The sequence below is a fragment of the Parambassis ranga genome, chromosome 4 (genome assembly GCF_900634625.1).
Source record: "Parambassis ranga chromosome 4, fParRan2.1, whole genome shotgun sequence".
Classification (NCBI taxonomy): domain Eukaryota; kingdom Metazoa; phylum Chordata; class Actinopteri; family Ambassidae; genus Parambassis; species Parambassis ranga.
This window is the reverse complement of record NC_041025.1, coordinates 4,648,185-4,675,501: the sequence shown is the minus strand read 5'-3', so window position 1 is coordinate 4,675,501 and position 27,317 is coordinate 4,648,185. Positions and strand designations below refer to the sequence as shown.

Below are 27,317 nucleotides of genomic sequence, written 5' to 3'. Positions count from 1 at the left end.
ATGGTTTGCTCCTAAAGTGAGAACACAGCAACACAGTATTTTTGTCTTTATCCATCAAGTGCTTTAAATTTTTAACACTTATTTTTCTTATTGTGTAGGCTATTATTAGGTTAACACAGTCTTCTTTCTAACTAAAATTTCAAATGCATCCTACAGTACATGTATTACTGCTCTCATGCTCATACATCTGCAAACATGGGAATGAATCAGTGACTGAGAAAGTTCCCATGGGTTAGAGCGCCTCTGGTGGTAGAATGATGAATTGTCTTTTTTCCTTCTTACTGGCAGCCAGGCAGTGATTCAGCGCTGACTCCAAACCAGTTTCCACTCACTCTTCTTCCCCCAACTCATTTGTGAAGCTGACCGGAGACCAGTCGAGTCTGAGGCACCGACTGTGACCGTCATCTGCATCCTCTCTACCGGCAACGTGGCAGGACGCAACACTTCAAAGTTTTACTTTGCTTTCAGCAAATACGAACTACAGTCCGAGGACGCGGTTAGTCATGCCAGACTGGCAACCAGGAGGATGTCACTAATATTTTTTCTTTAGCCCGAGGATGGACGTGATTTTGTCTTTTCCAGCTTTGTGGGACTGCAGCTGTCAAACTCGTTAGGGCGTGAGCCAGTGTTTACCTTCAGCTGACAGCACAATGCAAACACAGCTGCGATGAAGGAGTGCGCATGCACACGCTCAACTGTATGATTTCACTTATTTTTTAGTTAAATACTAGGTCTAATGTTTTTATTTAACAAGTTAGCCGTCCTATGTTACAGTGTTGTGCACATTGGTATGGGTCACAGCAGGATATGAACTTTACCCTCTTGTTATCATGCTGACTTGTTATCAGCTGCTGTGAGTTTTTCATGAAATGATGTGGCAGTTGTGGATGTACTTTGACTGGCATGTCTGAGCTGAAAACAAAACCTGCATGGATTGACAGTGAAGACACTTACCTTGAGTTTACCTCAGGCAGTAAGGGGTCATCATGGATCACAGAGGTCACGGCTGGCACGACTCTGGCCGCCACTCCCACAGAAACAAAAACAAAGACAGAGATGGCTTTTTGAGGCACTATCAGCACGAGCAGGACCAGACCTACACGCCGCCGGACCCAAGAGAGAGGGACAGACACTGGGGTCATCGTGATGCAAGCTACGGCGCTCAATTCTCCAGTCCTCCTCCCAGATCTGAGCAGTTTCCTTACAACGCTCAGCACTACCCATACGGCTACGGACACCAAAACCCACAGCCCAGGTGAGTGCATCTGAAGGTCTGTATAAGAAAAAGCCGTCATGCTTTCGCACTGTATAGTGTGTTGTTTTGTTGCAGGGACTGCAGGTGGTGCAAAAGCCTAGCGTCAGCCTGCTGACAGTGCATGCTGGGATATGCAAAGCATCAGAGATAAGGAGAATGCTTGTATTCTTTCTTGTTCCAGGTATGGGTATGACTATCCTCCCCACAGTCAGTGGGACAGCTACGCCTATTATGACTACTACAGAGGACAGGATGGACGACAAGGTGAGACGGGTATACAAAAGTTTTTGATTTATATTTGAAACAGTATTATGATATGATGCTGCATGTTTCTCTGTTGATTTAGATGGGGTCCAGTGGGGTGCACAAGACCCATGGAGAACAGATCAGTACCATGAAAGAACACAGCAGCAGGAACATTCAGGGAGCCACCATACAGAAGACTACAGGTGAGTCACGATACTCCACCTCAGTGTGTCTCTTTACATTATGCTATTTTTACTCTCATTCTCTGTCAAAGACTTAGAGATAGTCATCATCTGAATGCCTTAAATGTGTATTTGAAACATGACAAGAAGCCAGTGGAAGTAGGCTTCCATGTGGCAGGGACTGGGTCTATGGAAGATAGAACAAATGCTGTAGGCAGTTCAGTGTCAGTAATAATATCTAGACTCATGTGCTCTGTATTGTTGAGGTAACAGAAAGAAGCATCAAGGCCATCTGTTGGTTTTTTAATCACATGTACCCAAAGGTCACAAAGGTCACAGCAAAAGTATGAGTAGACTTCTTAACATTGGACAGCTTCCTACCATTCTTTTTTAAATCATACACAGCTTGATGTTCACACTGTTGTTAAGACTGAATGTTAAGTTGCATCCGCATAACATGAGAGATTGATATTATGCTTGTGAATGATTAAAAACCACCATGTGTGAGGTGGTCTGTGGATGACAAAACCTGCATCATTACCATAGAGGATCTGTCAGGTAGGTCGGTGTAGTCAGTGGCTATCTAACCATGCTTCGCCCACTCGGCTGGGTGCAGGGGAAAGTGTTCTTCCCTTGCTGATATTCCCAGAATGAAAGGTAACAGAAAGGTTACCAATGTCCTCCTTTCAGGTATGAGCAAAGGAGGGGCAGCTCCCAGCATTACCTCAGTGACTATGTGGATCATCGTTCCAGAGACAATGAAGAGATTTCCTCTTACAACCCTGGGACACTAGAGAGCTCCAAAAACTCAGGGTTATCATCCAGCAGCTACGAGCTGAGTCAGTACATGAATGCAACTGAACAAGCCGACCCTGCTCACACGTCTGATGACGGTGAGTGCACAGTTAAAGCTGTTTATTTTTTCATATCCACTTGACTCGGTGTTTACTGCCTGCTTCTCTTCTGCTTCACATTTTCTCAGAACTTGGACGTGCGCATCAAGTGTCAGTTCCTCTGAAGTACTCGATCCCTCATGCAGTGGTCAGCTTTGGGCCTGCGGGCCAACTGGTTCGAGTCACTCCACAGCTGTCAACACAGGAGAATGTCAGTCAGCTGGAAATTCACAGCCTGGAAGTAGGTTCAAAATTAACATGTGATGAAAAGAGATATTAATGAAGGTTTATATTTAAGGATGATACTCGTAAGCAGCAGCCAGAGCTCCAGAAAGGAATTACACAGGTACAAGGAGAGCTGAATGAAAATGTAGTCAGTCTATACACAATGTGAGGACCTGTTTTATTTTATGAACATATATGTTCACAGATTCTTCAAATGTCCTCATCATTTCAAATTTCATTTCAATTACAAATGAGATGGTATTTATCTGTAAATTACAAATATATTCTAAACATTTTAATTCCAAATATCAAGGGAGCTGCATTATAAGAACAATATGGATTTAATTTCCTCATACATAAGGTTAGCTTACATGTAATGAGTGTGTAGTTGTAATTATTATTAGCACATTGATTCCTTTGTATAACATCTGCACAGGTCATTCTGAGTGAGACAGAGGAACAGCAGGAGATGAGGAACTTCCCCGGGCCTTTAACCAGGTACTGCTCCCCCACCAATAAATCCATTCAGTTGTATGTCTAATCTGCCTGATTTATATATAAAACTTTATTATTGTTTTATATACAAAAATCCATGTTTGGCTGTGGCTTGTTCATGTTTTTGTAGAGAAGATCTGCACAAAGTAGACGCTATAGAGTTTGCCCACCAGAGGGCAGGCACCTGCCTGAGAGATGATGAGCTGCCTGATAAGAGGTCTGCTGCCCTCTTGTGGAATCTACTGATACTGCTCTGCAGACAGAATGGAGTAAGTGGATAATGCCTACCCAGCCCACAGAGATGCCACTTGCATATGTCATGGTAATTACTCAATAGTTTTCTTCCAATGTTTCAGCAAATAGTGGGGTCAGATATTGCCGAGCTGCTGATGCAGGGCTCACATGCAGATGGAAGCTTGCAGTCCGAGACTCCCACACTCATTGACTTTAATGAGGAGACAACCGCCGAAGCAGCACCTCGCAAAGGAGAGGACCTTCTTACAGGAAACTGGAGCAGCTTCACCTCAGAGACCTCGGAGAAGGCCCTTCAGAGCTACACTCAGCTGCTGCTAGCTGGAAGAAAGAAGGTCTTTAAATTGAAATTTCTTTAATTTTAGCCTGTATGAAACATTTGCCTACTTTCTATCTGCCAGACTATGTGAGATAATTTTAAACTTAGCCAGGATTTCCCCCCATGTGGTTCCCAGGAGGCCCTGGAGTCGGCTATGAACAGTGGCCTATGGGGCCATGCACTTTTTCTGGCCAGCAAAATGGACAACAGGTCGTATACCACTGTGCTGAACAGGTGAGAAAAGCCAAGGCATGTGAGACACGACAGCTGTGAGAAATCAGGACACTACTCTGCGCACGAGTGGTAATCTGTGAAGAAATGCCGCCTCTGACTAAACTTAGGCACAGGCTGTCTGAGCTGTATGCTTTAAACTCATGTTGCTAGGAAATGTGGGTTATTATTCCTCATTTATCTAAAGGATATCTGTGATGAGGAGCTGTATAAGGAGCTGTATTAAGTGTATAGAAATGTTGGTACTAAACTGCAAATTGTGTAAACCTTTTATCATGTAACCTAATCCACTTTGTAGAGACTGTTTTGGAATCAGGGATATACTGCACTGTAACATGTCAGGATGTCATTGAGTCTGATTTGAATGTGTAATTGACAACAGGGGTCAGTTTGGTATGTCATTACTTCTGTACAGGGTACACTCTTTAAATTAGATGGTTTTAGCACAGTAGTTGAGTTCCTAGCCTGTAGTAAAGCTTTGGTTAAGATGTGCAATGACAGACACTGCTTTGTTGGCAGGTTTACAAGCCAGCTAACACCTAGTGATCCCCTCCAGACTCTCTTCCAGCTGCTGTCTGGGAGAATCCCTGCTGTAGCCATGGTAAAATATGATGAACCCAATAAAAACTCATATGATTTAGTATTCTATGAGTTGTAATAGTGACATTCTGTGCTCAGTGCTGTGGAAATGAAAAATGGGGAGACTGGAGGCCCCATCTGGCTGTGATGCTCTCCAATGAGACAGGAGATCCAGCCGCCCAACAGAAGGCCATCATCACCACGGGAGACACACTCGGTAATACACACACACACACTGACTGACTGACAGGCTGTCATGCACAAACATACAAGGTGATGTTTTTGTGTTGATTGTTTCCGCACAGCCTCCAGAGGCCTCATACATGCCGCCCATGTGTGCTACCTGACAGCCAGCGTTCCCTTCGGGGTGTTTACACAGAAGGCAGAGAGACTGGTGCTTCTCAGCAGCAGCCACAGGTGAGCTGTGCCTCCAGCTTACTGCCACTCATCAGTCTAACTGCTGTTCAGGTGCTCATGCTGAGAGCAACAATTTCATTTTCAGCCAAAATGTCTTATTCTTTCAAATCACAGACAAGCTTTTGAAGACTTCGCCTCAAACTCTGCCATCCGGTGCACTGAGTTATACGAGTACTGCCAGACTCTCAGGGGCAAATGCTTTTCAATAGCATCCTTTCAGGTACTTCCAGGCACTGCCTTCAACAAAGACACTCAATGCATTTGAGTCTAAGCTGATGATCGCTGCGTTGTGCTCAGGTGTATAAGTTCCTGTATGCCACTCGGCTGTTGGACTGTGGCCTTCCCTCTCATGCCTTCCACTACTGTGAGGTCATAGCTCAGGCCATCCTTAGGCAGAGGGAGCCGTTCTTTGTGCTGACTGGAGAGGTTATTAAGGTACACACGTTTATTTTGTATATACCCAGCTGACTAATTATCAGAGTTATACATACAGTATGTTTTCTCCTGCAGCTGTCAGACAGACTCAGATTCTCAGAGGGTCAGTACAGTGAAGCAGGCCTTGGTGGTACCTACCAGGAACCAGACTGGCTGAAACACCTACGTGCCAGGCACCAGAGTCTGCAGGTGATCGGGTTTATACACATATAGTTCTATACAGTAATATATGTAATATAGTGATTTTCTTCTGCTCATGACTTGCTGTGCTGTTACTGTTGGTTTAAGTGAAAAAACATTTTTCATCCCCCACCCCAATTTCCATAATGAAGCCAAGCCCTAAACTAAAAAAAAAGAAAAAAGAAATGATCAGTCTCAAATTTCATTTGTAGGTTTATTTGAACATTGAGACATAACAATAACAAAGAAATCCAGAAAAATGCATGTCAAAAAAAAATTCATTCACATTTTCATGAATGAAATAAGTATTTGATCTCCTATCAATCAGCCAGATTTCTGCTCCCAGCTGTGTTTCATACAGGTAAGGAGCTGACACTGGGAGCCCTCTCAGCTCCTTACCTGTGTAAAAGACACCTGTCCACAGAAGCTATCAATCAATCCAGACTCCAAACTTGTGAGCATAGCAGCTGTTGCTTATGATAATTCAGTATTCTTCCAGCACAAATTTAACTTCTCAATTTATCAAGCAAATTTCCCTTTCTGTTATCTATAACCACTGTAGGTGAAAATATGTAAATACATCCATATCAGGAATTGACAACATAGCATCAAAAACTCAATATTGTGCATTTTTAAAATGTTTATTGTGATTTTGTGGACTTTAGGGTGCATATTAAACACTTATTGTCAAGGTTCAGCGGCGAGGTGAGGACACAAGTGCAGGACAGGAGTGGTTCACAGTCAACAAAGTCTTTATTTTCTCCAGGCGGAGTCAAAAAAAAACAAAGATAATTCCTGATTGTGGAGTTAAATACAATGGTTCTTCAAGGCTTGACTTAACTAAGAGTTCAAGATAAATACAAAAGTTCTTCAAGGCTTGGCTTAACTATGAGTTCTTCATAGCATGGATTTTAAGGCGGTTCCAATGAGACAAGGTTTTTCCATGGCTTGAGGATTTAAGTTGTGAAGGCTGACAAGGCACAGAGTAACTTCATGAACCCACGAAGACACAGAACACACTGACACTGAGTGAAGGGAAGACACACAAGATATACAGATGATCAGGGAAGACAATGAGACGCAGGCGGCACGCATTAGGGGGGAGCAGGTAATCACCAGGAACACAAGGGAATCGAACTCACAGGGACACAAAGGGAAACACCGACCAAGGACTTTCAAAGTAAAACAGGAAGTACGAGACACTGAAAACACAACTAAGATGAACATTACCTACAGCTAACAATGACACAATAACAGAACACAGGTACACCCAGAGACCAAACCTAAGAGGACAACATACTAGATCAACATAAAAAAAACAGAATCAATTATTTTTTGTTGTAGCCAAATGTATCATTTGTGCTAAGGCAATATGGCCAAACATGCTAACCACGTTTGTTAACACCAATACCAATATGGTGTTAATCGAGTGATGTTGGATGAACATGGACTTATCATTATCATAATGAGCATATTAGCATGCTAACACTGGCATTTCCCTTAAAGCGCCACAGTACAGTCATGTACAGGTTTTAATAGTTTGGATTTTTTTAACTTTTTGCTCAGACAGGGAATTACGACTGCACTGAAACATACCAGCCCACTCCTAGCAGCACCGCTCTCACCTATGAGGACAACAGCGTGGGCTCAGGTTAGTTTTAGTCCCCGCACTTCAAATGAGCCATTATATCGCCACTCTCTAACTAAAGAGCAGTGGGTCCTTCTCCATTGTTTCCCCACAGAATCTGATGTGAATGATGTTCACCATGACACCCACAGTCCAGAACCTGAGCTCCTGTATTACAGAGGCACTGAGGGTCAGGAGAGCTTTGAACATCTGGCTGGAGGAGACAAGGAGGAAGTGATGTGGGGTGTCAGAGGAGCTGAGGACCGGTAAAAAAAAAGTGTGGTTTTATCCATCTGTCAGTTGGACAGATGTAAAGACGAGTCCTTACAGACACTGTTATGTCACTGTTCTCTCTCTGTTGCACTGTCTAGGCCACCTGCCAGTTCTCCCTCTATGCCAGTAATGGTGGCAAGTGTTCCCCCAGCAGCCACGGTGGCTGGGAGCCAAAACTTCAGTTATCATAACACAGATAGTGCTGAGGTTAAAAGTGGCTCTGCACATTGTCCTGGGAGTTATCTGCCGTCAGCAGCAGTGGGTGAGAACCGAATGTCAGTCATGCCTGTCTCTAGTCAGATATTTACTATGACATGTTTGATTGTTTATTTGGTTTGACTACTCCTACAGGCACAGAGATGTCCTCTGGACAAAGCATGGTGAGACACAATCAGTATTCTGATGTATTTATTAGATATTCATGAATGAAAACACATTTGTAGTGCACTGATTCAGAGAGTAACCCAGATGTCTTTTTTGACCTTTACCAATGGATGCTCAGACACAGCAGCAGCACCTCCCTCCAGGTTTTGAGGCCTCTGAGCAGAGCAGCGAGCCTCCCAAGCAGGTGTGAAGAGCCTCTGTCATATCCTCCCCTGTTACAGAAGCTTGAATCATTTCACATGCTTTCTTCTGTGTTGTATGCAGAACACAAAGACGGGGTGGTTCAGTGGCTGGTTCAGATCAAAACCCAAAGACTCTCCAACGGACAATTCAGAGCAGGGAGGCCCAGCTCAGACGGTAAGATCCAATCACTACGGTCAGTGTTTTCATTTGGTGATGTAAAATACATATTTGTGTTGTGTTTCCCAGGAGCCATCACCCACTGCTAGCCTCTGCCCTCCTCCCCCACCTGCTGCTGTCCCTCCCGGCATGTTTCTATCCCAGCCGTCCTCTCCAGGGATGAATCCTTTTTCAAGGAAAGCAGGTGAGTCACGCCACGGATGACGTAATATTCAATTATCACAGTTTTAAAATTGACATCAACAATGCAAGTCATAATAGACATGTTCCACATTCTTCTGATGCTTACGTTACATACTCGCTGACCCTTGTGAATCCTCTCGCTGCCATTCACTTATTTACCGACCAGTGTGTCCGGTTTCACATTTGGCTGAAGCACATTCATGATAGCATTTTTTTAATTGCTGAAATTTAACACATTGCAGCAGTTGGCCATGTTCATTAAATATATGCAAATGTGATAGTTTTCTATAAATATCTATGTCTTCTTTACAGGTCAGCAGCTGGGGTAGAGACGCTGCCACAGGTAAATCCAATCATTGACACATTTCCACTGCATTATATACATTAACATTAATGGAATGTTGTGCAGAAGGATATCCCAGTTTGGCAGCATAACCTAAGCATGGATAGATACCAGTCAGATGCATACTGCCATGAGTGCCTGCATTTCTTTTTTAGGTATGCCCTTTGGAGCCCTGCACAGCTTTCGCACCATCATGTTGCATGTCAGATACAGAAATACCCTGGATGGACTGGCACAGCAACTCATATTGCAGTGACTGAAACAGCTGAGGTGTGTTTACTGATAGCTGACAGCAGGAAAATTACCAGTGGACATGTCTACAGAATGAAATAGCTTAATTGACCTAGATTTCATTTATACATGAAGGAGACCAATGTGACCAATGTTGCCTTTGTAACAGTGAAGCATCTTGCGTTGCCACTAGGGGACTCAGTGTGTAGTTAATTAAGGCATATAAATCTGCTGGTCACATTTCTTTACCTTGTGTAATCTTAAATCACTGCACACAGGAAAGTAATAACTGCCGAGCTCACTCTCCCTGTTTTCAATGCCGGTTTTTCCTAGGCCAGTAATTGACATCACAGTGCGGCCGGTGTTTGATTATTTTTATGATCTGCAAAGGGCAGCAGTTTTACTTTTAGTCATATAGGAGGTGTGTGGGAAATTGAAACGGGGGAACGTATACACTCGAGCTGTCACGCTGCCAAGATTGATGAGAACACCTGGTTGGTGGGGGGTGGGGGGAATTAGGGGAAGACCTCTGCCCGGCAGCCAGCCAATACTCACAACACCATGGCTTCATGTCCTCACCCAGCACAGCAGACACTTACTGGACCAAGCTGTTTATACTGTTTACGTGTTAATGGCTTCATTTCAGCTTTATTACTAATACTAGACAAAGGTCTGTGCGTCTCGAAAGCTTTATGTAAAACCACAGTAATATATGTTAAAATTTCAAAGCCACTTTTTATTGCTTTAACCTTGTAAACGTGTTTGTAATGAGATGGTTTGACTGAAGTCATTTTTGCTTAACTACAGTATTAATGTGTATATAAATGCGTTTTATTACCTCTGCACCAGCACATGACATGTATTTAGTGCCAGACGATCAGAGCTTTTTGCTTCAGAATTAGTGTTATAAAAAAGTATATCCACATTCATGGAGTTTGTTTTTTTTTAATCCTCAGAAACTCAATAGATTATAAGACTTTAGACTTTCTGACGTGACAAACACTTCTGTCAGAATGTACTACAAAACATTTCATCACCACTCCTTTTGTGCTTCAATTAAAAAGTAATGCTAAACATCTGCCACAAAAGAAAAAACTAAAATAATTCTGCACTCCATAGCACAAATTGAGCACGTTTCTCTGTACAAGATAAGTAAGACCCGCGGCACTAGGATAAACGTTTCACATACTGATGGTCATTTATTTACTGTTATATTACACAAATACATATTTGATTGATTTCGCTCTACGTCACACCATAATGGTGCTGAATTCATGATGAAAAATTAAACAGATAAACTGTATAAATACATTTGAATAAATAATTATTGAAAAAGAAATAATTGTGATTCCAAACCAGAGCTCTCACTGAGTGCAGCACAAGTGACAACACGGCAGGTGCAATCTCCTTTTACGATTAGTCTGCAAGAGCCAAGTGTGACTCAGAAACACTAGCTGGGAAACACACACACACACACAGACACACACAGTATGGGAGTCACTGCTTACTCTTACTGCCAATAATGTGTCACAGTGTAATCGCTTTGAGCTTTGATAGATTTATGAAAGAGTGTTTTGTTAACATGAACTACAGTAAAGGCATGCATAGAATTTTGTGATCATAAGTGATTTTCCTACAAAATAAAATCAACCCTTACATATCAAACACATTAATGTTAAAAAAAACTTACACAATGGATAAAAAATAATGTGCTACAGACACACTGGCAAAAAAAACAGCTGACGGATAAGCCAACATCCCTGATTTCACTAAAACTGGACTGGCCTAATAATGTGGTCAATTATGTGTCTCAGGAGCAGAGGTGTAAAGTATACCACACAGATTAGATTATGTTCCTGAGGTAAAAGTTACAGATTATAAAATGACAAACCTAATCCAGCAGCCTGGGCTGTGGGGAGTTAAAATCCCTGTGTACCTATAAACTCCGGTTGATGAAATGCCCAATATGACATGAGACAAAGTGACCTTTGACACCAGATGACCTCCAATCATGATAACACATTAGCATTTTTTAAATGCATGTGGCGTATAATTAATTAAAGTTGTGTTCTCATTTTACATTAAGTTCACTGCCCTTGTAACTAGTTTCATATCACAGCATTAAACTGTCAGCTCCAGTGTCATGCTGTGCTGGGGGTAATTTTTATCCCACCGCATATCCTGGGAGCCCAGCACTACGGTGGAAGAGGGGGCTTCTTTTACAACTCATGGTGCCAAATCATTATAAATAAATGAAAAATTTAGCATGTATAAACTGGTGCCTGATGACATTGAGCTCAGACGCTGTCGTCCCTGTGTTTCAGAACATGCTGTGCGAGCTTGGTGGCACACTGGAAAGATTTATCACACTGCACACAGACATAGATCCTCCCCGCACAGGTCTGCTCCTGGTGAAGCTTCAGTTTTGTAATTTGGCTGAAGTTCTTGCTGCAGCCGGTGCAGCTGTGTGGTTTCTCCTTATTGTGGATGAACTGGTGACGCACAAGGCGGGATGCCATTGCAAATGCCACACCACATTCGGTGCACTTGTGGGGCCGCACTCCACTGTGAATGGCCTCGTGTTCAGTCAGGTTGGAGGATTTTGTGAAACATTTGGAGCACACGGAGCAAACATAGGGACGCACTCCTTTATGGATTTTCTGGTGCTCTGCCATACGGCTGGCCAGGGCAAATGCTTTCCCACACTCAGGGCAGGAGAAAGGCCTTTCTCCCAGGTGCTTACGCTCATGACGCTTTAGTGAAAGGGGTTTATTGAAGGTCTTGCCACAGTGCGTGCAGGGGAAGGGCTTGTCATTGGTGTGTATGTTCCGCTCATGCTTTCGCAGGTCAGAGGAGCGGATGAAATCCTTACCGCAAGTGTCACAGATGTAGGGCTTTTCGCCTGTGTGTGTGCGGATATGCTTGCGGTAATCTGAGGACCAGATATAGGTTTTGTCACAGAAGGGGCAGTGATACGGTCTCTCGCCCGTGTGCAGGCGCTTGTGCTGCTGCAGCGTGCCCTGATGAGAGTAAGCCTTGCCACATATATCACACACATGTGGCTTGAGGCCTGTATGTGTTTGTAAATGACTCTGCAGGTTGCAAAGCTTCTTGAAAGCCCAGTGGCAGTGTGTGCATTTGAAGGGACGGTGCTCTGTGTCCACTCCACTGCGTTTTTTCATTGCTACTAGAATCTGAGAAAGCTTTTTGTCTTCACGTTTTCTAAGCAATTTCTTACCAGCAGGATTTTTCACATTTTTCTTTTTGGTCTTATTCTCACCAACACTTGGAGAATATTCCTCAACATTTAGCTCCTTGAGCCTAGATGTCCTCCGTTTGCCTGAGACTTCTCTTTGGCTCACCAAGTGTTTGAAGCAGTTCCTTTCTTTCTCTTGCACGTCATCTAAAAGCACTTTATTAGGATCATACGTGTCGTTGGTCTCTGTACCTTTAGTGCGCTGCGACGCTTCACGGCTGTGTTCTTGGCCATGGTTACTTTCCATTTCTTCTCCTTGTGAAAGCTCTGCAAACTTCTCCACGAGAGACCATTTTGGCGTTTGAGGGTTCAGATAAAGGATTTCCATTTCAGTGTTCTCTGTCAGGGAGCCCACACCTGCACAGACACTGCCAAATGAAGAGTCAGTCTTCACATTATGAGAGGCACCTATGATATGTGCGTCTGGAGCACAATGAGTGACATAATGTCTTTTTTGGTGTTTGTTTTTACTTCTTTTTTCACCATCTGTCCTGTTAGACATCTGCAGGACGACAGAGATGATTTGTCAAACCATATATTCCTTCTTTCTTGCTGCATTTACCAGGATCAAGCTTTTACACCTTGCAGTTATTCGACACCTGTATTCAACAATTCCACTGTATTTTACCATAAACATAAAAACACATTGTAAATTTTGCTATAAACATTTTTAATAGAGCAACTTACCCTTGAGAGCTGATCAGGTCCAGGAGATGCCTGAGAGTTAAACTGGCTCCAGGGTCTAGTATAACTGAAGGGAGATGTTCAGTGGCGTTAACAGGCGGAGTTTTGGCAGCAGCCATGTGTGGGTCAGCATCTATGCTGCAAGTCAGCAACAGCAATGATATCCTCTGAGCAGGGCTCAGCTGTCCTTGCACTGACTTAGCTTACCAGCCGTGTGCATGCTGCCTGTTGAGTAACAGTGCCACAGGCAGACACCTTCACATTTACTTTATGCTATATAAAAAACATGTTCAGCTTTTGCTAACGTTAGATTGTTTACTGTGTGTTAAAACAACTTTTAGCTTATTACAATAGTCGTTGAGAGCATTTTTCTTATTTAATAATTAAAAACTAATCTTTATAAAGCACCTCCAAAGCAAATTTATTCTCGTGTTTAAAAAATAATCATAAACTATTCCGCCATGTTGTCTGAAGCTTGATTGCGGCACGCATTGATACTTGAAAATAAATATTAGTTATAGGTCACGTGGGGAGACAGAGCCAATTAGGACATTGAAAACAATACATTGTCATTTTATAAAGAAATAGTTCATATATCCCCACCTAAAATATGTTAATTATTAAAGTAATTTCTGATTCTGATTCTGAAATATGTTAATTATAGCCTATGTTTGTAGTGTTGTTCATTTATGAACTATATTTGGCCTGGAATCAATTATTTCTACAAGAAAATAACATTATTGATACATTATGATACTATTTGAAATAAAGCAATGAAAAATAAAAGCCTTATAAATGCAGATTAAAAATGATAAAAACACATGGATGCTAAAAATTTCCTAATTTTCTCATTTCCACTGATTTATTTAGTATGACATTAGGAGATCGCATACACAAATTCAGTATCACACAAATGATGCCTTTCTTGTCCCTGGGATTCTTTTTATGTGGATTTTTGGTTGATTGTACATTCACGATTTGGCCACTAGATGTCGCTGTTTGCTCATTTTATTTTTTTCAGCTTAAACTGTGGAAAATCACCGGCTCTATTTAAATGGCAGAAACCTTATCTTAGAGCACATCTTATTGTAAACACATGTGCTGCTTGAAAATAACAGAATGTTCTCATTTTAATCTCAAAGTATAATGTTTTTAAAAAAAGGGAGCACCAACACAGGAAACAGTGCCCCCCCCCCACGTTATGCTTAAAAAAGTTAAGAATGGCTTTAATTCAGCGAGAACACTGTATCCAACATGATAAATATGTTTCAATTTTTTTCTTTAGTCCTTTACTGTAAACGAGTACAACCAATTCTTGCTGTAAGAATTTAGTGAGCAGTACGGGCCTGCACTGATGCTATAAATGATCTATAATACTTTTATACTGGAAAAAAATCCACTTATTGGACAGACATCTGTCAGTCGCTGGCCTACAGCAGGGATGGAGCTCATTCTTTTGACAGAACACTGGCTCTTTATTTGACGCAGTAGAGAGAACAGCATTGAAGCAGCCAGCCTGCGTGCATTAGGCAGTTGAAAGGTTAATTAAATGGACAGTGCTACTGTGCGCTCTGAGCCTTTTTCCCAGGAGAGCAGATCGTAATTGAACCTTCAACAAATCACCTTCACAAGGCTGCATTTTAAACTCACTTGTATCTTGTTCGTCCACGCATATCAAGTTTTTATCTGTGTGGAGTTTCTTCTCTTTGCAGTTTCCCACACATCAACATCACAATTACACTTGTAAATTGTCTTATTTAAGCGTTCAGGTTTACATTAAGTGATGTGATACCTCACAATAGGACAGTGTGACACAAACAGGTAAAACAAAAGACAACATTTGACTGACGTTATGTGTACAAATTGTTTAAAATAATTGAAGAGTCCATGAGTGCGTCTTTGTGTTTGGAAGCTGTCACAACAAAGCTGTGGTGGACAATGCGTAAGTGCCTCACAGTGACGTACATGAACCCGGATGCCGAAGCTGTACTAACAACCAGCTCAGAGAGCGTCACCCAGGAAGTCCCTGTTGGGAGTGAAAACAAGTGCTGTTTGTTAGTTTGCTTTGTGTTTGTGTTTCTTTCAGACCCTCAGTTAGGATAATGTTTGTCTCTTGTGTCCACTCCACTTGAAATGAAGACATGCTTTCTCACAATGAAGAGTGACCTTTAGAACCATCTGCGCATTTAAACAAAATGTACATGCTTCGTTCAATAGTTGAGTATTTCATTGATTTAAACCTATTTTAACTCTGCATTCTTTGGGGGGCGGGGGGGGGGGGGGTGTTTCTTCAGTTCAATGGTGGCGCAGAGTGTTCATATGGGAACTAACCAGATTAGGGAATTTTCCACCGACTTCCATCTTCTTCATCTGTAGAAATGGTTGAATATGCTTTGCTGTGACATCACATCAGCCAATATGGTGGTTCTTAAAACTGCACATGAGAAGGCTGTGTCAAACCAAACCTCCTTTACACTGGACTAAAAAACACACCAGCACCTCGGTGAACATAGGTTTGTGATGTAAACAAAATGTTTGCCTGATTATTATAAATACAAAATTACACAGGCAAACACACCAGTATGGGCTTTTGAGCGACTGCTGTACCCACGGTACAATAACAAAATAAAGCTTTAATTGCTCCCTTATCTTAAGCCTTAAACTACTCTAAATCTGAAGCTTTCAAGGTAAAAGCCTGCACATATCATGTGCCTTCACTATCAATTTGCAAATGGCAGATTAAAAAAACAAAAAACAAAAGTGAATCACAAACACGTTCGGACTTGCTCTCAACTTTGAACAGGCGTCATCAGGAGGACAGCAATGAACAAAAACAGGTAATCTGAGAATGTACAGGTGTGATAGGTACAACCTGTCCAACTGTCTTTTGTAAATACTGTAGACAAAGAGGCCACAGTACTGGCTCACACAGCCATGGTAAACAGTGCTCATATTTACAATTCTAGGACAGTGTACAGTTGTTAACTTTCTTTTAACATGAGCACATTAAAACTTTGCAACTTTGCTAAACCAAAAGGACGAGGTCAGCTAAAGGCAGGATGGTGTCAGGTAAACAGGAACATCCTACATTTGTCCAAGGCATAGAACAGCAGCTGAACCTCCCTGTGTACGCAGTTATTCCATTATATAAAAAAAAGAACAATTTATAACTATTTGAATGTATAGAATGTGTTTAAATAGTTTTACTGTACAAAGCCTGATGCAGGGCTATAGCAGTGCATGCTCCCTAACTTTTCAGAGTGGGGTGCTGGTCCTGGTTAAACCACGCCCCGCTGACCCTCTGCTTTCTTGTGTGACCTTTGTAAAATTCCATTATCTTTGACATTGGAGTGGGGGTGGTGTGGCCGTTACGCTTCCTGAAGTCTTAGAAGCCATTGTAAACATTTTTTAAACCTATCAATCCTAAACATTCACATTGATAAGTTCATTGATTAGTGCGTGTTTGATAATATTCACAAAAACAAAGATAGGCCAATCAACAAGAGGTTTATTGCTGATTAGTTTGTCCTGCAGGGCAAAGACTTGTTTGTTGTTAAGAGACAGAAGTAAAATAGTCAAATAAGGCTTTTCAATAGTATGTTGCAATTTTTTTGCAACTTTCTAAAAGAACAAAACGAGGACACGGATGAAAAAGGACTGAATGTTTGGTGCTAGCCTCCTATTAGAAACTTGATACCGGTGAATTATGTCAGGATGAGAGTGTGAAAAAACGTGTTGGGGAAGAAGTGTCGATCATGTTCTGTAAGCTAAACACTACAGAGAAAAACAGATTAACAACTGACAAAGTGTTTACCACTTCTCATGTTTTGCAATGCCTCTGCAAGCCAGGTGAGCTTACTGAGCTGCATAAAGTATATGCTGCTGAGACAAACACAACATAGTAGATACACATCTACATAATGTAAAAAGAAAAGTTTAGAAACTGACCATCTTTAATCTGCGGACAAACTGACACCTCAGCTGACGGACAATTTGCATGTCAAACTTCCACTTTAACTTCTGTAGCCTTCTGCACTGCTGTTAAACAAATATTCTAATATATCAGCTTTAGAGCAACAGATCTTACTCTCAAGATTAAGAAAAACTTAAGCTGAAGGCAAGGCAGGGCTGTTTAGTATAAAGACTGGATTTAATGGGAACTAGCTGCCAAAAAAGCTGCTGCAAACAGAAAACCCACCTCCGTTCATGCCTGCCTAATGCATGTATGTAATGTTGTAAAATACAATAAAAAATAAAAAACAATAAAATAAAAAAAAACATTAAAAAATCAATTTTATTTAAACACTCATTGAAAACTAAATGGATCCTTTATATACATCACTGTTCCAAAGTTTGGGGTCACCAGGCCAGTTCTACAGCTTCTCTGCTCAGCAACAGTTCAGCTGTGCTAACATAAAGTTTTCTAATCATCAATGAGCCTTTTTAACACGATCAGTTAACACAATGTTCCATTAGAACACAGGAGTGATGGTTGCTGTAAAGGGCCTCTGTATACCTTTGTATATATTCCATTAAAATCAGAACAAGAATAGTCATTTAGCACATTAACAATGTCTAGACTGTATGTCTGACCCCAAACTTTTGAACGGTAGTGTATATTGAACGCTAATGCACAGTTAACACATAATATTATTGTTGTTTACATTTTATATTATGTTTGTTTACATTTTATGTAAAATTGTACAATACAAATGGTGGTTTTTAGGTTTGAATATACCCTGTGATTTGTCACTTGGGCTGACAAAATAAAGTACCCTTGTGCTAAGCGAAGCATGATGTAGCAATTACAGCAATGTATACAGATATATATTCAAAAAGTATTCAAACGTATTCGCTCATCTGCCTTTACATGCATATGACTTTAAGTGACATCCCATTCTTATTCCATAGAGTTTAACATGACATCTCTGACCCTTTGCTGCTATAACAGCTCCGGCTCTTCTGGGAAGGCATTCCACGAGGTTTAGGAATGTGTCCCATTTTATGAATCAAGGTGAGTTACGCAGCATATGTATGTCACCATGCTTATTCTTGGGCTTGTCACTGGCTTTCCTCCTCTCTCATATTTCTTGTCAGCGTGTCAGCTGCAGTGCATGTGCAGCCAGACAACATCTTAATAGGACACACACGCAGGCTCATAAAGAATCTCCTGTGCAAACAGTATTGACTTTTTGTGCTATATGTGGATGCTCTGGAACTCGAATTGAGCCATGTTGCATCCCATTATCATGCTAGAGAAAGTATTTCACTATCTGCTTTAGATTGCGACAGTTAGGGGCAGTTCTGATTGTGTAACTGCCCTGTGTGTTTGTTTGGAACAACAGTGATGTTTATCACAATTGGTGGTCGTCCGTCCGTGCTCCTTCGTCCAGGGCTCTTTAACCTTTGTGTCCTGCTGTGCAGCTCTGCTTTCACAGCTGCAAACATTTTCCACTTTATGTCCCCCTAAAACCCACCTCCACAGGGGAGGAGGGTCCCTCCAGAGCAGAAAAGTCTGAAAGACTGCACTCATCATGTGACAAGATTAGACTTGGAGACTTGGATGGTGATTCTGGGGATCTGTTTAGGGGATATGATTACTAGCTCTGGACCCTGTGATTGGAAATGCAAGTCATATGTTTCTATACAATGAACAGCCTATAATAGATACTACACTTAAAAAAACAAAAAACAGAGAGCCAGTCACGCTTGGTAAACTATGAACCATACATATTCTTGACCTGCAGGTTGTTATGTAATGGCCTGGAATGGAGCCCAACCCCCACCCCTATTCCACACAACAGATTGCTTGAGCTCAGACTCCGGCTGCCATGGAAACAAGGCTGAAGGCGTTATGTTTTTCTTCATGAGACCTCCTCTCTGTCCACTTTATCTACCTAGGTTATCTAAGCTCATAATATCACAGTTAAGCTTCATATTGTTAGGGAAAAAGCTGCTTTTTACACACAGAACAATGGAGTCGGATAATACAGGAGAAACTGAGAAGGCAGCTAACGCAGCAAGAAGATTCAATACGGGTTGTGTAGCGGTAAACACGCAGTTGTAGAAGACGCGCACACACAAGCAACTGCATTTCAATCAGAGGTCCACCTCCTCAGGCACGGCTGTGGAGGAAAACATGTGAAGGAAAGGATTCCTCATGTTTTGTCTCTTTGTCAGACTGAATAGTGTATGTGTTACCAGTGCAGGAACATTTCCTGAGTTTGGCTGCAGGGCACGATGATAAGGAGTGACATTTTGGACTTCTATGCTTTCCAGTAAAATCAGGACCAAATTGAATTTGGTGTGTTCTTAAACTGATGTCAAAAAAAAAACCCTGGAAGCAAACCCCAGTACACACACTCCTATTTAAGAACATCCACATTAAAAGAAACTCAGGCTAACCAGAGCTTGTTATTTTAAATTATAGTGGATGACAGGGTCCACACTCCACAAAATCTTAGAATTAAGCCACAATTGCAAGAATTAAGTGCGACTTCATAATTCTGAGGAACAAAACAGAAATCCACATTTTCGTGGCCCTAAACCTCGTTCGTAGCAATCACATGTGACATGTCCACATGAGAACAACCTGAGTTTGATTGTAGTTGTGTCCCTATAAAGAAAACTCTCCTCAACCTGGCAGTGTGCAGGCCTATATCTGTCCCGTCCTCTTTAACCTCAGAGTAGGTACAGCAGCTCTAACAGGACACAGCACACTCCGTCATGGTATAATGTTGTACAGATCATCCAGTCAAGCTTGGCATGAAACAGCGGCGCCACCCGTCCTTACTCCGGGATGTCCAAATGCTTTGATTTTGTCCCTCATGCAGACATGTTTTTTACTATAATTTTTATACTTCACGAGCTTTACCTAGTTTTTTAGGGTAGCCTTATTTAGGGTAGACATTACCTACTAACAGGTAATGTCTAGCCCAAGGCCCCGACTAAACACAACTATGGAAAACAGAGAGAGACATACTGGTCCCACTGACACCAGTAAATGCCGGGTCACAGCCCCAGAACTAAAATACACTCATGGAAAAGTAAACAGACTCAATCCTACACAACTGTTTTTAATTAAAAAAGTATAGAATCCACAAAAGTGGATTGGAGTGTGAGCTGAAAGCCTGAGACTGACATGTTTGATGATAAAAGGATGCATATTTATCACGAGGATCTAAGCCGACATGTCGTCCTCTGTAATAAAATACCAAACTCGGGCATGTTTTCCGATCTTTGTTTCCGACTACAAAAAAAAACCTACAATCCAGCATCCTTTGAGAATCTGATGCAAAGTACAGTTACGAGTGATTTGTGGTAAACATGAAATGGACGGTTAGAGGTCGACTTGCAGAGCTGTCTTGTTTGCATTACAATTTCTGGATTTGAACCCTCAGTGGGCATCAGGTTCTCAGATTTTTGGCAGAAAAACATGTTGGGCCTGTGTGTGGAGAGTGACTCACCATGATCAGCTCAGTACATAATGTACTGTACATTTACTGTAGATGACTTGTTTTCAAATCACGTTTTTTTTGCAAAGCTTATGAAACAAATATGGATGTTTAAAGGGGTATTTCACACACTTTTTGTTACGTGATAGGTAGGTTTTTTTTAGGTAAATTGCATGACAAATGTTTAAATGGTTTTCTAAACCTTAAACTACCTAATACAATATGTAAATAGTACACGACTGTTCAAAAAAAACTCTAACCCCTGTTCCATGGGCCCTCTGGTCTTCACACATATACTTTACTGGCCTATTTCTAAAAACAGCCCATTCATTATCAATGGTAATGTCAAAACAACATACCAGAAAGGCTCCTTTTCTTTTTTTGGAATGACCTTTCTCACAGATAAGCACATCCTGAGGATCCAGCTAGTGCTCACACGCACGTTGTTACCGGCTTTACATGACAACCTGTCTTCTAAAGCGTTGCCGGCCTCTTCATTTGCCAACTCCTGCGCTCCAGCATGCTCCTTTGATTTACAGGAGGATGTCACTCATCTAAATTTGCTACCGTTTGTTAATCATTACAACTCGTTTTCGCTTAACGCCGGTCACATTTCAGAGATTCACGTCAGCTGATTTTGGTTGTGACAAACTGGGTTTTGGTGCGTGTGAGATTAAACTGAAGACACAAGTCAGATGTAAAAATGTTAGCTGTTTTATTAAAGAGTCTGACAACACATGAAATAAACAAAACAGACATTATTTAAAAAAACTCATACAAAAGTAGATGGATTACATAATGACCTTACCTATCCACAACATCCAGTAATAAAAACTGCTATTGTGACAGAGGCTAAGGCTGGAAAACATTCAAATGCCTTTGGAATCCTTTGGACGAGAGTTATACAAGAGGAGCAGCAAATTTCTGACTGTTTACATTAGTACAAGTTAAAGACGAGATAACAGTGTACGTCTATGCAAATGATCAGCTACTAAATAACGGCAGTGATTGCGTCAGGACTGAATACACAAACAATGCAGGAATACCTCAATCATTATTTCATCGGTCAGCCTGTAGAGTCTGGACACAGACACATGTACAGCACTGATATTGAGCTCAGGACATGTTCATTTGCTGTAATCCGTGGGCTCCTCTCCTTCTTCTTTTAGCAAACACGTGCGCACCAGCGCCTCGGTGACAATGTAAGGGTCGCAGTTGGCAGATGGACGGCGGTCCTCAAAGTAGCCCTTTTTGTCCTGCCCTACCGAGCGAGGGATGCGGATGCTGGCGCCACGGTTAGCCACGCCGGCTGAGAACTCGTCAATGTTTGAGGTTTCGTGGTGACCGGTGAGGCGTCTGGCGTTGTCGAGCCCGCCTTTGGGATCATAGGCCCGGATGTGGTAACTGTGTCTCTTCGCGAGCCTTTCAATGGACTCCTCGATGATTCTGTGATAAGAAGAGGGTGTTAAAGAGACCTACATTTTCATCAATCAAATTTAGGTAACTTTGTCATCATGCTTACTTCAGGCCTCCATCCTCTCGCATCTCCTTTGTGCTGAAGTTGGTGTGGCAGCCGGCACCATTCCAGTTTCCTGAGATAGGTTTGGGGTCAAAGGACACTATCACACCAAAGTCCTCGCACACTCTGTGAAGGATGAAGCGAGCGACCCACAGGTGGTCCCCCATGTTGATACCTTCACACGGCCCGACCTGGAACTCCCACTGAAGTTCAACACAGATGGTGTTATTACCATGAGTATTAACTGATATCAGACAGTGTTCAACCTCTCAAAGGGTACCTGAGCTGGCATGACTTCAGCGTTGGTTCCACAGATCTGAACCCCAGCATACAGACAGGCTCTGTAGTGCGCCTCCACTATGTCTCGCCCGTATGCCCTATCTGCTCCCACTCCACAGTAATATGGCCCTGATCAGGTAGACAGACACTCTGTTTTAACACCATTATACAGCAGTAAACAATGAATGTGCTCAGAAACCTGACACTCACCCTGTGGACCTGGGAAGCCATTGGATGGCCAGCCAAAGGGATGTCCATCTGTGCCCAGGAGAGTGTACTCCTGCTCCATACCAAACCACGGGTGATTATTCTCCACCATGCTCATAATCTGTTTACAGCTGTGGCGCAGGTTGGTCTCTGTTGGACAGTATCAGAGATTAGATTAGCCCAAACATAAGAAAGGTGCCAGCCGCAGTTACACCCAGGCCAGCTTACTAACCTGCTGTCTTGCGGTTGTACTTGAGCACTTCACAGAGAACCAGCTTGTTGGGGTCTCTTCTGAAAGGGTCCCTGAACATGGCCACAGGGATCAGGAACATGTCGCTGTTAGAGCCCTCTGACTGGTAGGTGCTGGAGCCATCGAAGTTCCACTCAGGGAGTTCTGAGAGAAAATAACCGATCTTCAGGATCTGATTCAAAGTGTGCATTCATTTGATGTTATGCTTTTTTTTTAATCTTACCCTCAATGGTCTTGGGCTCAGAATCCAAAGTCCTGGTCTTGCACCGCAGTCCCTCTCCAGACCCATCAACCCAGATGTACATGGCTTGAACCTTGTCCCCCTGAGGGAGATTCAGGTACTGTTGCTTCACAGCTTTGTTCAGCTTTGAACTGGCTGAGGTCGCCATTTTCCTGACCCCAAAACCTGCAGAGTGATGAGGACACATGATGATGGGCTTCACTGAATGATCAGCTGTGTCTGGATGCACGGTGAAATGATAGAGAGGAGAGGAGGAAAACCTCCAACAACACCGCCAGGGATCGAGCTGACCAACCTGATATTTATCTACAGCAGAGTATCGATAAACAACATACACAAAGGAGAAGAGTAAACATTCCTATAATATCTCCCTGCAGCAGTGATAACCTGTAATTAACCCATCAGCCCGTGCCTGCAATAATAAACTTACCTTGTGTTAAGTGTAGAAAAATATCAACAGATCAACAGAGTCTCCGAGCGTGTGGTCACTGAATAGCTTTCTATTGTTGTTCATTCCTGCTGCCTGCGCTGCTTCCACGTTGAATTTATAGCGCAGCCGAGCATCCCCGCCGCCTCTGATTGGTCGAAGGAAAACGTGATCAGTTCGCTGATGCCGGAGAGCTTGTCACGGAATAACAAAAGAAGAAGCCCTTCTTACCTCTCAGCAATATGTGTTTAGGAGCATGAAGCTTTCTGTGACTACACAACAGAACTGATTAAACAATGTGAGAGAAGAAACAGTTTGATTGGTAAAGGGATCACAGGCTGATTACGGTGTAATAAACAGACGCTGCGCCCTCTAGCGGTGCTTAATCCGATACATATAGACGCAACAACATGTTCTTGGTTCCACCAAAACAATAAGCACCCAGGTTACACAATCCATACAAAGACACACACAGTAAGAGTGTGTAAGGTGACATGTTGATGAAGATTCTCAGTCATCCAGGTCATTTTCATTCAGAAGGTTGAAGCAAGGCATCTGGAGTTGTAGAGTTTTGAAGTTTCCTCCAAAAAAAAAGGAAAATAGAGAAAAATAGAGAAAAGTGACCTCAGTGAGGTCCTCCACCATATAAACCAAGTTTCCCCACCAAACAGATAGAACCGATGAAGCTGCTTGGAGGAGCAGAGAGATATCTTCAAGAAAACTCTACAAGTCCAGATTGCTTCAACCTTCTGAACTGTGTATGGTTGGATGTTGTAAAGCTCATGAACCTATTGCTGTGTAAATCACTATACATCATTATATTTCCACATTGACACATATATGCTGAGTATTCCATTGCTTTTTCAATGATTTTTTAGGGATTCAGCAAAATTACTTAATGATTTTTGTGCCTTTAACTGCACTGTAACTGGTCACATTGTGACCTCTAGTGGCCGAAACAGTGCAGTTGGTTGAGTTGTTTTTCACACTATGGTATAAAGTCGTCAAAGACCATAAAAATAAATATTTCACCTGCTGAAATATAAAAGTTTTCATCATCTCCAATTGTGTTTGTAGCTGTGAGGTGGCAGAAAATGAATGTTTCCATTCCACAGTTTTATGATGACAAAAAGTTTGCACAGTATTTTATTCTTAAGGGAATGATTTTACTTAAATAATGAACAATTAGTTCACTAAGGCTGCACTCTAAAGTCCACTACTAGTTCTGAATGCAAGAAAGTGAGATGTTATGGCCCCAACACACAGTTTGTCATTTGTATCATTGCAGTATGCATGCCAGCATAGCATCCTTGCTATAATTACCCACAATCCTTTGTGCAGAGGATGATATGTTATGGCTGAGCTCCACAGTGAGAACATATGGGACATTAAATTGGACATTTAAAAACAAATTTTATTCACACTTTGTTAACTGTGTTAACTAAAGGGTTAAATTCCCAGGTGTCCAGATTGTATGTAAACTAAATCCACATTCATGCATCAGCATGTACTTTTTTTTTTTACAGGTATAGGCCAGGTAGGTCATGTGATGTGATCATCATTACTGCTGTCAGTAAAAAGCCTCCTTTCACAACTAATCAGTAAATCATGCATTTTCTTTTCAGTGCATTTAATGCCCTCCAAATCCTCCCACTTAAAGACAAGCTTGAATAGGTGGGGGGTGGACACAGTCTTTGTTTTCTTAATTTGCTGGCTTTTGTGATCTGATCACAAGTAGACAGCCTTAATCACAGGTGTGAACGCACCCAGGGTGCATTGTGACCAGATGGTGGGCTGAGCCACTTCTTTTAGCAATGTGTGAACATTATGACAGAAATATGATCCCTGATGTTGCACTGCAATTTATCAAAAAATATATATATTATATTAAACTGCAAATCTATATACAGTCTTGAGTAATAGAACAGATGTGGTGTTGGAAGAAAAGTTACAAATAATGTAGTGAGATCAAGACGTGATTGGATCAGGCATGTGGCAGCACAGTGGTGCAAGAAGCTTCCTCCTTGGACTCGTACTACCTGTACTGCAGAACAATAGGGTTAGAAGATGGATCAGGCGTCACCTGAACAAGAGAGAATTATTATTTTTATTTGCCACAATTTGTCACAAAGAGACAAAACATAACAGTAAAAGACTGAAAACATCTACACAAAAACACAAAAGGACACAACTGACAGAGACTTTCATGTTGCCAAACATGGCAGCAACAGAAGATCGTTTACATCTCATGTAACACCAAGTCAATGACTTCCTGCCCAGAAAGCACACACAGGCAGAATATCCTGCTTTATTCTAAACTGATGGTGTATAGTTTATGCACAGTTGTAACTGCATGTAACCTTTTTTTTGTTTTACAGTGATTTGCAGTGATGCCCCTCCTCAAAGCGAGGGTTTATTATTCAATTTATTTCAAATTCGAAAAATGTTTTATGTTTTAAAGATTTCAAATCGGCTTGTTTTAGTGCATTTGTATTTCTCCTGGTTTATTTTGCCCTGTTGTGGTGGTTTCCTGTTTTACTTTGAAAGTCTAGTTTCCTGCTGTGTCTGTGTGTGTTTGACTGTGTTCCCCGGGTTTATTCCTTGCACTGCCCTGACTGTCATCACCTGTGTCTTGTTAACCCTGTGACCTGTTCCCTTTTGTCTTTGTCAGTTTATGTGTTTTGCTACCAGTCCTGTTCAGCCTCTGAATGAAGATACATAATAAAATATGTGGGAGTGATGGTGATTCAAATATCCTACAAGGTATATTATATATTATGTTAGCAGAGTGCAGTTTCCTGCCTCACTGTTCTCAATGTCAGAGCTCCCTGAACGTGTAGATCCAGGCGGTACCCCTCAGGAGCAGAAAGAGAGAGAGAGGCGAGGAGGAGAGGAGATGGCAAGTTAAAGGTATGTTTGCATGTCTTGGTAATGTAATGTTTGGTCTTAAGGGTTTTAAAAAGTTCCCTTAAGCTAGGAAAGTGTTTAATTAACTGCTAACGTTAGCTTTCTTTTTCTGCTGTGTTGCTTTTTGGAATCAAAACGTTTTGCAATATGTTTTACATGAATGTAATAACATAGTTAACTTGTAGTTTCAGATGTGGTTTGTACAAATGGTTTTCTGCAGAGCATAGTCATGTAAGTGTGTAAGTAAACATGATTTTAACATTTACCACCTACTGTAGGAGCACTGGTAAAATATTTTGTTGGAGGCACTGCTTCAGCCCAGGGCCGGTCCACCACTGATGCAGGTGAGGGAAAGCTGTCACCATATGTTTCAAGTCAAATTATCTGAAGAAGATATACAAATATAAGATATAATCATATGATAAGGGGCATTATTCTTTTCTTACTATGAGCTATTTTATTTTGAAAATAAGCAGCAAAATTTTTAAGGGTAATATGACATCTAACATGGCTAGCTAACCCTAACCCTTTTGTTGTTGTTTTTCACCTCAGGTCCATCTCCATTCTCTGCCTCCTCCACTGTCCCCTCTGTGTCTCCTGTAAGTTCAGCTTTACCTGGTAAGTAAACAACAAGATAGCTTTTGTAATTGCTCAGTGTACTGGAGAGCATTCTGAGGTGAATAATTGTGGGACTCACACAAGACTTTTTAAGAGGGAGCTGCCTATAAAGAACAGTTTCATATTCCCAAAAAGACAAAGTGTCCACCACCATTATAAATACACTTGGCACTTGGTAAACAGGGAAAAAGTAAAGCGGAACTGTCTTATATTCAGAAACTAAAGATGCAGTCTACTGTATCTGTTCTTTAACATCATTATTTAAGTTTGATATCTATTTTATTTAGTGCTGTTTTTGTTTACTTTAACAGTTCTTTAGCAGGTTGTGTTCACAGTAAATGCATGGTGTATTTAGGTAATTTTAA

The 27,317-nt window shown here is 41.7% G+C and overlaps 3 protein-coding genes across 6 annotated transcripts; 1 reads left to right on the top strand and 2 right to left on the bottom strand.

Annotated features, from left to right (window-relative positions):
- The first annotated feature begins 335 nt into the window (after window positions 1-335).
- On the top strand, window positions 336-24,011 carry sec16b (SEC16 homolog B, endoplasmic reticulum export factor). Of its 3 annotated transcripts, XR_003670531.1 has the most exons (25): window positions 336-1,255; window positions 1,437-1,519; window positions 1,602-1,704; window positions 2,374-2,576; window positions 2,666-2,817; window positions 3,238-3,299; window positions 3,427-3,565; window positions 3,653-3,883; window positions 4,004-4,101; window positions 4,618-4,699; window positions 4,777-4,894; window positions 4,983-5,094; window positions 5,209-5,314; window positions 5,392-5,529; window positions 5,605-5,718; window positions 7,276-7,360; window positions 7,452-7,602; window positions 7,708-7,871; window positions 7,961-7,989; window positions 8,112-8,177; window positions 8,258-8,350; window positions 8,423-8,537; window positions 8,849-8,879; window positions 18,002-18,064; window positions 18,798-24,011. XR_003670531.1 is itself a non-coding variant. In XM_028404562.1 (24 exons), the coding sequence occupies exons 1-23, from the start codon at window positions 987-989 to the stop codon at window positions 8,863-8,865; spliced, it is 2,730 nt and encodes a 909-aa protein (XP_028260363.1). In that variant the 5' UTR covers window positions 336-986; the 3' UTR covers window positions 8,866-8,879; window positions 18,002-24,011. The 3 variants fall into 3 exon arrangements, 2 of the variants coding, with proteins under 2 accessions (XP_028260363.1, XP_028260362.1); XM_028404562.1 differs by having other exon boundaries at window positions 18,002-24,011; XM_028404561.1 differs by lacking the exons at window positions 18,002-18,064; window positions 18,798-24,011 and adding an exon at window positions 9,035-10,039 and having other exon boundaries at window positions 337-1,255.
- znf648 (zinc finger protein 648) lies at window positions 10,418-13,246 on the bottom strand. 2 transcript variants are annotated; one of them, XM_028404564.1, is made up of 2 exons: window positions 13,054-13,246; window positions 10,418-12,965 (listed from the first exon to the last, which is right to left on the bottom strand). In XM_028404564.1, exon 2 carries the CDS (start codon window positions 12,866-12,868, stop codon window positions 11,408-11,410), a length of 1,461 nt encoding a protein of 486 aa, XP_028260365.1. In that variant the 5' UTR covers window positions 12,869-12,965; window positions 13,054-13,246; the 3' UTR covers window positions 10,418-11,407. The 2 variants fall into 2 exon arrangements, with proteins under 2 accessions (XP_028260365.1, XP_028260364.1); XM_028404563.1 differs by having other exon boundaries at window positions 10,418-12,868.
- Window positions 21,203-23,722, bottom strand: LOC114435049 (glutamine synthetase-like). The gene is made up of 7 exons (XM_028404565.1): window positions 23,431-23,722; window positions 22,983-23,165; window positions 22,742-22,903; window positions 22,513-22,659; window positions 22,304-22,431; window positions 22,027-22,226; window positions 21,203-21,950 (listed from the first exon to the last, which is right to left on the bottom strand). Exons 2-7 carry the CDS (start codon window positions 23,146-23,148, stop codon window positions 21,632-21,634), a joined length of 1,122 nt encoding a protein of 373 aa, XP_028260366.1. The 5' UTR covers window positions 23,149-23,165; window positions 23,431-23,722; the 3' UTR covers window positions 21,203-21,631.
- Window positions 24,012-27,317: the final 3,306 nt, after the last annotated feature.